This window comes from Echinops telfairi, unplaced genomic scaffold (genome assembly GCF_000313985.2).
Source record: "Echinops telfairi isolate 266 unplaced genomic scaffold, ASM31398v2 ScPeMD7_5;HRSCAF=22, whole genome shotgun sequence".
NCBI classification, from domain to species: domain Eukaryota; kingdom Metazoa; phylum Chordata; class Mammalia; order Afrosoricida; family Tenrecidae; genus Echinops; species Echinops telfairi.
Window position 1 is genome coordinate 5,469,679 of NW_022103901.1, and position 12,732 is coordinate 5,482,410.

General features: G+C 48.5%; 1 protein-coding gene across 1 annotated transcript in view; it reads left to right on the plus strand.

Annotated features, from left to right (window-relative positions):
• The window catches only part of NIPSNAP2 (nipsnap homolog 2), an 11,806-nt gene extending 1,531 nt beyond the window's left edge, over positions 1 to 10,275 (plus strand). The window contains exons 3-5 of the mRNA XM_004705927.2: positions 5,873 to 5,967; positions 7,521 to 7,604; positions 9,103 to 10,275. Coding sequence (XP_004705984.1) covers positions 5,873 to 5,967; positions 7,521 to 7,604; positions 9,103 to 9,167 — 244 coding nt within the window. The 3' untranslated portion in view covers positions 9,168 to 10,275. The remainder of the gene's footprint in view (positions 1 to 5,872; positions 5,968 to 7,520; positions 7,605 to 9,102) is intronic.
• Positions 10,276 to 12,732: the final 2,457 nt, after the last annotated feature.

Here is a 12,732-nt window from a genome sequence, read left to right on the forward strand (position 1 = left end):
TTTTTTTTTTTATTTTGGAAAATGACCTTTTCTGAAACATGCTTTTGTCATGTCAACAGAGCACTTTGGTCCAGGGGCTTCACCTATTTTCCTTTAAAGCTTCAGTCGCAAAATACGAATGTTTTCAATTGCTCTATAAATTCAAAATTCCCAGTATGTTAGAGTTCGCTAGAGAAACAAAACCACAAAGAAATAAACAGCTAATTAGTCCACAGAGCAGTACAGAGGACTCAGTTCAACTCACTTCCGTGAGACAGTTAATACACTGGCAGTCCTTCACCTCACAGGGGCTGCTGGGGGCAAGTCCAGGAAGCAGACGCTGAGTCTCCTGTAGAGCAGTATAGGCAGTGTGGCCACAGGCAGCAAACAGCCAGATGACAGGGTCCGACAGTCCCCAGCTCAAGTGATGTACACACCAGCAGTGTGGCAAAGCAGGTCTCGAAGGAACCTCAAACTATAGCGACACAGTCCATGGGTGTCCCACAGCTGATGTAGCTCGCAAGTTGAGGCAGAGAACTAACTAAGGCAGCTGCACACTGGTCGGATCATCAGAGAGCAAGAGACAGAGAGGCGAGACTTGCCAAGCCATTTAACTCTTTGCCCTTCAATTAAACTGCAACCTTATTAATCCCACATGTGTTTATTGGCCAGGTTGGCACAATAAAACTACCCATCACACCCAGCAAACTTTGAAACTGCAAAGGACCCACAGTAGCCAAAACAGCCTTGTGAAGGAAGAATAAAATCAGAGGACTTAGTGTTCCCAGATGTAAAACTTACTACAAAGCTAGTCATCAAGATGCTGGGGCTGGCTTAGGGAAAACATGCAGGGCAGTGGCATAGCACATGAAGGCACTTCAGTGGAAAAAAAGATAGTCCTATGAACCAACAATGCTGAAACACTAGATATCCTTGCAAAATAGTTCATTTAGATCCCTACCTCACATGATACATACAAAATTAACTTGAAAAAAGCTAACCTACTTCTATAAGAAGGCATAGGAACAAAGCTTTGTGTCCTTAACTTAAGCAAAGAGTTCTTAGATACAGCACTAAAAACATACTATTCATATGTGGGGAAAAAAATCCCTCAAAGAATACCATTAAATAAATAGACACACCACAGAATGGGAGAATTTTTTTTTTCAAATTTGATAAAGAACTTGTCTATATTCTATAAGGAATTCTTGCAACTGAATATGATAGATCACCTAATTTTCAAAGCGGGCAAAGGATTTGAATAGACATTTCACAAAAGAAGATAAATGAATGTCTTCAAAGGACATGAAAAGATGTCCAACATAAAGAATTTATAATAAAACCACAAGGAAAAAAATAATAAAACCACAAGGAAGTGCCACATCACACCCATTAGGATGGCTATCATTTTGTAAACAAAGAGTAACTGTTAGGATGCCGGGGAAACTGGAGAGCCCATACACTGCTGGTGTGAATGTAAAATGGTAAAGTTACTTTGTAACAGTTTGATAGATTCTCAAAGTGTTAAACTTGGAGTTGCCATATGACCCAGCAGTGCTACCCAACAGTATACCCGAGAAAAATGACGATATGTTCTTGTACGTAAATGCCCAATGGTCACAATAAGAGAATCAAAAGTAACAAGTCTGAGGAGCAGAAAGAGTAAAGAGAAATTAATAGAACCTTGGATTTATCAGTACCATCAAGTATGCCAACCTATGTGTATATGTTAAGAGCCTTAGAAGAAAATGTTTTGAGAATGACGAGGGCAATGAATGTACAAATGCGCTTTACACAATTGATGTGTGTATGGATTGTGGTAAGAGTTGTATGAGCCCCTAATAAAATGATTTTTTAAAAAACAAAGATTAAAAAAAGAAGAAGATAGAAGGGGCAGATGAAATATTTAAAGAAACAATGACCAAAGATTCACAAATCTGACGAGAGTGAACACCTCTGCTCCTCACTTACTGTCTTGTCAGGCTATTTTGCACATTAATAGCATACACCGTCTGCAGTGACAAGTTGTGAGGTGAAAGTAACACCACCGGCTGTAATGGGTAAGGTTATATGTCAGTGTGGCCCAGCCACAATGGTTACTTGGTGTTGTGACACGTATGTGATGATGTGTCCTTCCTCACCTGGTGATCTGATGTGGTCATCCTCCCTTGGTGCATTATGCCAACTTTCACATAATGACTTGGTCTTGGGGACGTGACCTTGTCAGTAAGTGAGGAGTGAGGGTACTCACCTTCAAAAAGTACATTGCACTCCAAACGGCAAATTCAAAAGATGCCCACACCAAGACACATTGTACCCACACTGTCCAAAAGCACAGAGAATCTGGAAGCAACAGGAGAGAAACAAACCGTACCAGAGCTTCTCACTAAGATTAACAGCTAGTTCCTTATCAGAAACAGTGGAGTGGCATTTAAAGTGCTAAAAACAAACCAAACCAAACCCAGTGATTCTGTGTCCAGCAAAACTGTCCTCCAAGAATGAAAGGGGAATTTATAAGCTCCCAGATAAATGCTGAGGAAGTTCATTACCGATAGACCTGTCCTACGAGAAATGCAGAAGGGAGGGAGCCCTTCACACTGACATGAAAGGGTGCTCATAGTAATTCAAAAGCATTAGATGAAACAAAGAATATTGATAAATCGCATAAAGATAAATTTCAGCATTTTACTTTATAATCCAAAGGACAAATTCATAAAACAATATAAATTTATGTTAATGGGTGGTACACAAGTGTAAAAATATAATTTGTAACAATAATATAAAGGAAGGATAAAGATAGGGGTATAGTACATTTATGCTATTGTAATTACATTGATATTATGCTATAGGTTTTTTAAAGATATTTAATTTACAAAATAACTACCGAGAAAATATAAAATAGGCAGAAAAGAACAGAAGAAGGGAATCAAAACAGTACACTATGCAAACTGAACCTTTTAAAAGGGCGGTAATGGTGGGACTGAGGAACGAAGAACATAGAAGACATACAGAAAATAACTGAACGACAGGAGCAACTCCTTATCAATAATTGGATGTCAGTGAGTTAAACTCCCCTCTTTAAAGGCAGAAATCGACAGGTTGGATTTTAGAAACATTATCTATATACTGTCTACAAGGGACTCACTGTGGACACAAAGACACAAAGAGATGGGACGTGGAAAAGGATACTCCTGCTCCGTGCACATACTAACCAAGAATGGGTACACTGTATTATTAACGGACAAAGTAGCCTTTAAGTCAGAAACCGTAAAAGATTGTTTGATAAAGGGTTCCGTCCATTGAGAAGATAAAATTATGAACGCATGAGTAGACTTGAGAAAGTTTGTGGGAAGGTGGAATTACAAGATAGTGGAATCTTCTGTGAAATTTTTGAAGCCCCCTGGTAGGTTCGGCGAGCAACCACACAAACAACAAAAAATACCCGTTACCATCAAGTTGATTCTGACTCAACTACCGTATAGGACAGAGCAGGACTGCCTGCTTGGGTTTCCAACTGATGCTTATATGTGCATATAAACAGAGAAGTTTATATCAAGAAAATGGCTCACACCATTGCAGAAGTAGGCACGTCCAAGCCCAGGCATGCTCCATGCGGCTCCCCCGCCTCAAGTAGCGTCAAGGGTTAATGAAGCCGAGGGCAGCCAGAAGACCACACGGTGTTGGCTACAGAAGCAAAACAAATTCAGGGCTAGCAGGTCAGATGATGGACTGCTGATGACTCCCTGGATCGGCAAGCAATATGGCAGGTTCTTGGCTCGAGTTCAAAGAACCAGCATTCCAGGAGCCAGACACAGGATCCAGAACTAGCAAAAAGCAAAGCATCTTTATATTGCGAGGAGGCCACGCCCCCAAGGAAACACTTTCAGTTGCTTCGGGGCTGTGACTTAGGTGTCGTGTGCCCCCCTAATCTTGTACCATCCCTCCGTGGAGCCTTGTAACCGCGACGGCATTGTGAGTCCAGGTCACGGGGGATACTAGGTGTTACCTGCAAGACCACTGAGGACCCTACCCCAGCCTAGTCGACACCACACTGTATCACAGGCATTTTATGAAGGAATTTTCCGCTTAGGATTCTGCACATCTCCATCTCCTCACCTTGGCCCATAACTGTAATGATTTAGCTACGCACAGAACCCGCATGAGTTGGGTTTTAGTTGTTACTGAGACTTGTTCACCGTGGAGTCCAGGAGCAAATACCAGGGATGTTCTCCCATTATCTTACATGCTGTTTACCAAGCCTGCTCAGCATTCGATTTATATTTTGGCATGTAGGTAACTTTAGAGGGTGGCCTCCACTTGAATACGTGCTTCTGATTATTACCAGGCGACGGCAAGTATGTTTTCTTTGCCTACCTTAACGGAATTAGAAAAAAAAAATCAGAATGAAACGAATTATCCTGAATATTGATCACTCTCAGTGAAGGACGGCTTCTTTTTGGCCTTCTTCTGAGTCCGCGTGCACCTAAAAGTGATTTGTTTAATTTTCAGTAATTTGCCCAGCCGATTCATAATCTTTGTGGAAATACGGTTCACATAATGCTAAATATAAGTTTTGGGTGGTTTTTTTTTAATGCTATTTTACTAGTGGGTGACCCATGGGGGCCACTGACAAGAGAACCTTCCTCTCCCGGCCCCCACTGGGATTGGGAAGCTTGGGTTGAGCTGACGGGAAACGAGAGCAGCGGGGTGCAGAGTGATCCTGGGGAGACTGCTCCCATTTCACATGCACGTTGAAGTGACCCTACTCGGTGCCTTGGGCTTTGCTTCCCAGAAGAGAATGAGCTGGCCAGGCCACCAGAGCGTCTTGTCCCCTGTAGACATCAGTTGATCCTCTGGAGTCTCTGATTCTCATAAATATTTCACAGTGAAATGTCTTCCCAAGCCCTGTCAGCTCCAAGACGCTGATGTCACTGAGGCTGCAATCCAACCTGGGCACTGCTGGTGGAGTCTCTTGACACGCACCGGCCATACTTCTCCCTGTGACCTCCTCGAATGCCCTCCTTCTCATGCTGAGCCCCCTACACCTCTCTTTCTCCTCCTGGGCACCTCCCTACATCCCTTGGAGCCTAGAGAACTGCTTTGGTAGAGATGAGCCAGGAGTCCCGAGTTTTTAGGGGTTCCGGGGCACCCCACCCTGTCTAAAGGGATGGATCCCTCGAAGGCCAGGAAGAAGGCCCTTATGTGAAAAGCTGCCAGCTCATTGCCGCAGGAAACCTTACAGGGGGCCCGTTGAAAATGCACCGAGGTCTAAGCCATTTCATCACCATTGTGTCTCATTCACCCACTGTGCCATTCAGTGCCCGTCTTTTCAGAACATTTTATCCCGGTTAGGGAAAAACAGGCATAAAACCCAAGCGTCGGCTCCAGTTGTCATGTGGATGACAAGGCCCAGTGCTCTTCCCGTGGCCCTAAGACACAGCCCAGGCGAGGTACAGCGTGTCCTGTTCCCCTCACACTGCCAGAGCACCCACGTTTCCTGTAGCGCCCCCCATCTCTGAGAGCTCTGAGGGTGTACCCCATTGACCTCTGTGTTAACCCCACCCTTCTGGGTGGGCCTTGCCTCCTACCCAAACAGTCAATGGCCAGGCCCCTCCCTCACTTCTCAGAGATGGTTGTAGAGAAGTCGGCTTGCAGGGTGACCCACCCCGCCCCCTTAGGTAGACATCCACTGGGCAACCACCGCGCATGTGGCCGTGCTGAAAACGAGTGATGTCACCACAGGCAGTCCCAAACGTGACACTAGCTTCCAGTTCAGGTGACCTCTGAAAAGGTGATCAGATCCCCTTTTCAGGGGATGGCCTGTCCTGACTGCCAAGGAAGCAGGCCTCTGAAATGGTCAGACTCTGTAACAGAGCCCCCTCCTCTCTCCCAGGGCCCGGGCCATCCGCTTCCGGCAGGACGGTAGTGAAGCTGTGGGCGGATTCTTCTCTCAGATCGGCCAGCTCTATATGGTGCACCATCTCTGGGGTATGTCTCCTCCTCCTCCTCTGAGGTGCTGGGCCCATCTGGAGTTGAGCTGCCGAGCCAGCGGAACAAATCTCCACTCAGTCCCTTGGAATGGATCCAGTCACAGGTGGAGGTTGAATGTTGGGCTGCCTGGAACTGAAGCCGGTGACCCCACCCCCTGCTGTTGGGCCGTGTCTGTTAGCCACTGATCTGTTCCTCACAAGGTCAGGGGTTCAAGCCCACCAACCTCCTCTGAGGGAGAAAACTGAATCGTGACTGCCCCTGTAAGGGTATACCGTCTCAGCAACCCTTGGTAGAGTGGGTACGAGTTGGGAGGGACTCTGGCAGTGGGCTTGGATTTGGGTTTACTTTGGAGGCTTTCAAGGCCCAATTCAGATGTCACTGCCCCTGCAGGCAACACCCCCGCTGCCCCTGGGCCACCAGAGGTCTGTGTCACCCTGGTGGTCACCACACCAAACTCACTGCCATCTCGCCAATGCCAACTCGTAGCACACAGGAGCAGAAGAACTCCTGGGAGCAGCTGATGATCTGGAACTGCTAACCTAACAGCCCTCCTGGGCAGAGCAGAGCTGCCTTCTAAGGTTTCCGAAGTGGTCAGCCTTTAGAGAAACAGGCTGCTACATGCTTTTCCCATGGTGCCGAAGGTGGGTTCAAACAGCTGACCTTTGGGTTAACAGCCAAGTACTTAACCGCTGCGGCATGACCAGGTCAACCTGCCCCATGAATAGTAAAACTCAAACTCGCTGCCAGCAAGTCACATCCCAAGACTGCATCTCAAAGGGAGCAGGCAGCCTCATCTCTTCCTCCCGTGGAGATGGAGGGGGTCCGCAGTCTGACAGGTCACCCCCTGGCCCACCAGGGCGCCTTCTCTTCATTATGGTTGAGAGAAATGTTCTTCGTTGGTCTGAAATGATTGGCCTACCAGAGCAAGTCTCAGAGGGAGAAGGGGTGTGTGTGGCAGACAGTAGACTTGAAGGAGATTCCCAGAGAACTGGTAGTGACGATGCTGATGGGCCATGTCCCTGCTCAGTAGTTGGAAGGCCCTAGCTCAGGTGGGGAATCAGCCCAGGGAGGGTCTGTGAAAAGGCCCGCCCATTGAACCCAGAGCAATGTCTGATGCACCTTCCGCTCTCATTCCCATAGGGAAGCGGTGATGCTTCAACCTTCAGGAGTCCTTTGGCCCTAGAGACCCACCCCAGGCATCTCTCCCCAGGCACCTGCCCGGTCTCCGCATGATCCATGTACTCAACAGGCCTCCCCTCTGCCTGCTCTGTGTTCTCCACAGATGGAAGCCACTGTTGCCCACCCAAAGTCTGGCGGTGGTTGGTTATGAATGGAAAGGGTTTTTCACTTGTTTGCCACGGGCCTTCTTCTCCAGGCCTCGCTAGACTCCGAGCGAGAGAAGACTGCTCCACCTCTCCCACAAGGCCTAGTTCCGTGCGCTCGGTTCTCCGTGCCCGTGGGGAAATTCCAGAGCCAACACGTCGTGGTTCTGTGAGTGGAACAAGGAGGGGCGTGGTGTTTGGTTTTAAGTCTTTGTGGTTGTTTTTAAGCTTACAAGGATCTTCAGACCCGGGAAGACATACGGAACGCCGCGTGGCACAAACATGGCTGGGAAGAGTTGGTCTATTACACAGGTAATCGTCTCATGGGCGCAGGGCGTTTGATCCTCTTCTCAGATAGTCTTTCACGCCGACGTTCACTTATCTTTTTTTTCTCATGTTGATTCTTCTCACTTTCTTGTTCTTATTATCTTCTCGAACCCCCGAAGTGCATGTATATGTCTAACAAAAAAGCACTGCTATCGAGTTGATTCCAATTCATAGCGCCCCTAAAGGACAGGGTAGGACCGCCCCGGTGAGTTTCTGAGACTGTCGCTCTTTATGGGAGTAGAAAGTCCGATTTTTTTCTCCCCTGGAGTGGCCAGTGGTTTCGAACCACTGACCTTACAGTTAGCAGCCCAATGGGTAACCATCACACCATCAGCGCTCCCTAAAGTTCCTATAGTCTGTGTGTGTGTGCATGAGTTTTAATAAAGACAAATGGTCCTTTTTCACTCACACATGTTGTGTGGTACAGCTCTCAGGCCTTTGTATGTTGTACATTTTACACCATTGGCTATAACTTTGAAAATGTATCACACATTTGTTAAGTTTCCTCTTTCACATAAAAAGTGCCAGTCCTTCAGAAGGCAGCGTCATAGTTCAATTTAAAAGATTTTGAAAATGACTCTGATAACTAGACTTACCGCGTGTGTCTGTGAATATATTCCTATATCAAAAAGCCTGTTGCCATCGAGTTGAGTTAAACAGCGTCTACCGAACCGACCCTGTAGGACCAGCACAGCTGCCCCCTGGGTGCAAGGCTATCATCCCCATGGGAGCAAACTGCCTGATCTCTCTTGTCCCTCTCTCTCTCTCTGATATCTCTCTCTCTCTCACACACACACACACACACACACACACACTCACTCACTCACTCTCATTCCACTCTGTCAGCTCATGAGTTTGAACTGCAGACCTTCTGAACTGCAGACAAGGGCATTTACTACTGTGCTACCCTGACTCCTGGAGTATCCAGCGACATCCACAGACAGCCATTTGATATTTAAAAGGAACTCATTGGGCTGAACTCAGTGATGCCGAAACCAGTAATGGGCACCGGCCACGTCGCATGTCAAGTGTGGCATCTAGGCCCTAAACCACTAAGGAAATGAAAGAGTCGTGCGGTCCACTCTCTCCCAGAGGCGTTTTCCTCATGAGCGGCAGGGTCACCCCTGCCGTGTGCCTGTTCCTTTGTGCCTGCCTTGGGTTTCTGTCCACTTGGCTTCCTTCAGAGAAGAGCGCCATTTTTCTCCCAAAAATGGAACTTTTCCTGATGTTCCACAAGCCCGGCACATCCTCAGATGGGACCCGTTCCCTTCATTCGCCCCTTAGAGGAAGACCGCTAAGAGTCCTCCTCGACTCGATGACCGGGAGTTTGTGTTTTGCAGAGGAGGGTTGGAGCCAATCTGCTGTTAGCTCAGGTGCCCCTGGGCTGGCCCCTCATTTCCCAGCATGCCCTTCCAGTCGTTGGTCTGGTGCTACCGTGACCTGCCTGCCAAGAACAAGCCCAGTGATCTCCCTTCCGTTTCAGTCCCGCTCATTCAGGAGATGGAATCCAGGATCATGATCCCACAGAAGACCTCGCCCCTCCAGTGAAACGCGAGTCGACGTCTCGTGCCTCCGCTGACCGGCGACAAGTGCTTGGCCTAAGTTAATCGTAGGGAATACGCTGTGTATCATGTGAAAATGAAACCCTGATGTGTAAACTGCTGTACATAGCTTACAAGGGACCCCTCTCCTGCAGGCTCCCCATACTCCCCTACAAGGAGACCAGGGCCGAGGGTGACCGGCCCCGGGCCCTCTTGGACATGCCTCCCATTTCTGGAACTGCTTCATAATACCTCGCCACCCCCACTCCCAGTGTCTGGGCAAAGAGGGCCCAGATTACAACTTGAAGCATGCCCAAACAGGACTCCTACCATGAAAAGAAAAGGAGAGAAAAAAATCAGCCATTTCTTAATTTTTTAAAAAAAGTAATACGTTCTATAATTATAGATTGTCAACACTTTTTTTTTTGTATCAGGAAGAAATGCCAATTCCCCCCACCCCACTCCACCCCTTCATCTTGCAGTAAGAGTTTTTCTGACTCTCAAAAACTAAGAAGAAATCAAGAGTCCCCAGAACAAGGAACCCAGTTATTCTCTCACCTGTCCCCAGGCAGCATATTAAGTAACTATTCATTGGGAAGCAGGCGGGGATCGGCAAGACCCAGCAAATCAGGAGCTTGTGTGTCCTCTGGTATACCCCCATGTCCTTCCATGGGGGTGACAGCGACTTAAACCTGCGTGTCCTCTCTGATTTTTGAAGCAAACACCTTGAATAGCACTGTTTGTTTCTAATATTTTTCTATAATGAAATGAGTAGGCGGAGGGCTTTTCTTTTGTAAGCAGTCATCTGTGACCATACACACACACACACACACACACAGTGGTTGTTTTAATAAGCTCCGAGCAAGAACTCCCAGGATCAAGGATGCTGGGCGGTGCATGTTGGGATTGAAATTGGCGTCCAGCCACATCACTCGTCTAGCTCTGTTTGATTTTGTTTTTCAATCAAGTGTGCCAACTCTGTGTCTAATCATGTGACAGCCTTGTCTGGGAGTGAGGGTGTGGGAGGGATCCTAGCTGCCCCTCCACTTACCTCCTGCCCTCAAATGGAAAACTTTATGTGTAAAACAGTGTGAATAAATCTTATATCAAATGTACAACTTTTACATGTGAACGCTTTTCTGCATGAACATAGAAAAGTCCATAAAATCCTCTTAATTATCACATCCCTCCCTACCCCACCCCCACTGCGGGCTCTTGTTTATGAACGTGACGTGGAGAAGGACACCGTCACTTGTACAGCGGAGCTCCTCGGTTCCACGGGCAGGTATGAGCCTAGAGGCTGAAGTATGAAGCCCGCCTGCTTCTTAAGGTGCCTTGGTAGTATTGCCACAAGGTCAGCAGTTTGAAACCACCAGCCTCTTCAGAGGGACAAGGACAAGGCTCTGTCCCTGTAAAGATGAACAACTTTAGAAACCCATGGGGTGAATTCTGCTTGGACTCGGGGTCACCATCAGTTAGACGGGGCCCCATAGCAGCCTTTTGGTAGAGGGCTACGGGGAATGGGGGTGGGGTGTGTGTGTGTGTCCTTTTGGTAGAGGGCTATGGGTATGTGTGTGTGTGAGATGGTCATGGGGAGGAGGCGGGGCTGCTAACACTAGGAGCCAAAATCCAAACCCATGGCCCTGGGGTAGATTCTGACAGGCTTCTAGCACCCAGGGCCACTGGTGAGTTACTCATTCGGCTGCTAACGAAAAGACCAACAGTTCAAAACCGTCAGCTGCTCCTTGGGAAAAAGATGAGGCGGCTGTTCCCATGAAGACTTACAACCCTGGACGCCCATAAGGGCAGTCCTCTGCCCGGTGGGGTCAGTGTGCGTCAGGATGGCCTCGACGGCGGTGGGGTTTAATCGTAGCAACCTTCCAGGACAGGGAAGAGCTGCCCCAGGGTTCCCACAGCTGCCAGCTGTACAGGAGCAGACTGCTCTTCTGGAGCAGCTGGGGGGTTCGAACCACTAACCTCTCAGTTAACAGTCGAGCCCTTATCCTGCTCCTTGCCCTCTTCCACACGGAGTTCTTCGGTTGAAAATGATCCGTTCAGTCCAAGGGGCCAATCGACTCGTAACGATCCTATAGGCAGAGTAGAACTGTCCTGGCGAGTTTCCAAGACTGTCACAGGAGTAGAAAACCCTGTCTTGCTCCTGAGGAGTTGGCTGGTGGTTTCAAACTGTTGACCTGGCAGTCAGCAGCCCAGCGCATAAACCCACTACCCCACCAGGGCTCCTTCATCTTCATGGCCCTGGGATTTCACTCTGCTTCCGAGCAGGCTCTTAGACACCAAAGAACCATATTCGAGAAGTTAGGGTTTTGTCTTTCACACCCTCTGCTAACTCAAAAAGACAAAGACAGAAACCTCACAGGGTGGGGTAGTACTGCCCTGAGGGATTCTGAGACTGTCTATGGGAGTAGAAAGCTCATTCCCTCGTGGAGTGAGCCTGTCGGTCTTGAACTGCTGACCCTTCAGTTAGCAGCCCAACTCGTAACCCTTTGTCATAGGGTTGTTTGTATCATTATGTATGGGCAGATCTAATTGTATTGTCTTTCTCACAGTCTGTGGGTTTTGTTTTTTTACACATTGAGGGTTTGGGGCCACCCTGCGTGGAGCCAGTCCATGGGCATGAACTCGCTTCCTGCCTCTGTGTCATGTTGAACCTCCACACAATCTTTCACCCTTCCTAGACAACCAAACTCACTGCCAGCCAGTTGACTCGACTCCTATTGACCTTGTGGACAAGGTAGAACTGCCCCTGTGGGTCTCCCAGACTCTGACTCTTCATGGGAATAGACTGTCTCTCTTTCTCCTGGGAGCAGTTGGTGGTTTCAGACTCCTGGCTCCACGCAGGGTGGCCTCAAACCCTCAAGGTGTAAAAAATCAAAACACACAGACCATGAGAAAGACAATACAATTAGATCTGCCCATACATGATAAGAACAACCCTATGACATCAAGGGTTATGAGTTGGGCTGCTAACTGCAAGGTCAGCAGTTCAAGACCAACAAGCTCACAGCCCAACCCCAAACCAGCTCCACCAAGGCCCTTCATAAACCACAGCCTAGTGGAAGCATCCCATCCGCCGCAATGGGAACAGAAAACCAAACCACACCATCCACTTGATAGTAGGCCAGAACCCGAACCACTGCCACCACCTCCGAGGTCTGCCCGCCCCTGGAACGCCAAGGAGCCTTGGGCAGCGAATCCAGGAAGCTCGAGAGAGTTGGTGTTGAGGCTCCATCATTGAAAACTCACCCTTCCAGGCTGGCAAAGGAAGGGTCCCTTGTGGGCACTTTGGTGCAGAGGGTTGTGACGGGGGAGGGGATGGGTGACCGGGACCCCGGGGACGACGTGGGCATGCCTGCCCCTCAGACGGAGTCGGATTCTGTGCCCGTTCTTGGGCAGGCTCCTGCCGGCAGACCTTCCCCAGAGCTGGCAGGGCCAGTCCTGCCCCCGCATACAAACACCACAAAGCAGCTCCCAGGAGCCTTGCCAGCGAGCAGGCGTGAGCCAACTCCCTCCACCAGCCAAACAACCACCCCTTGTTTTCCAGGCCTCCTTCA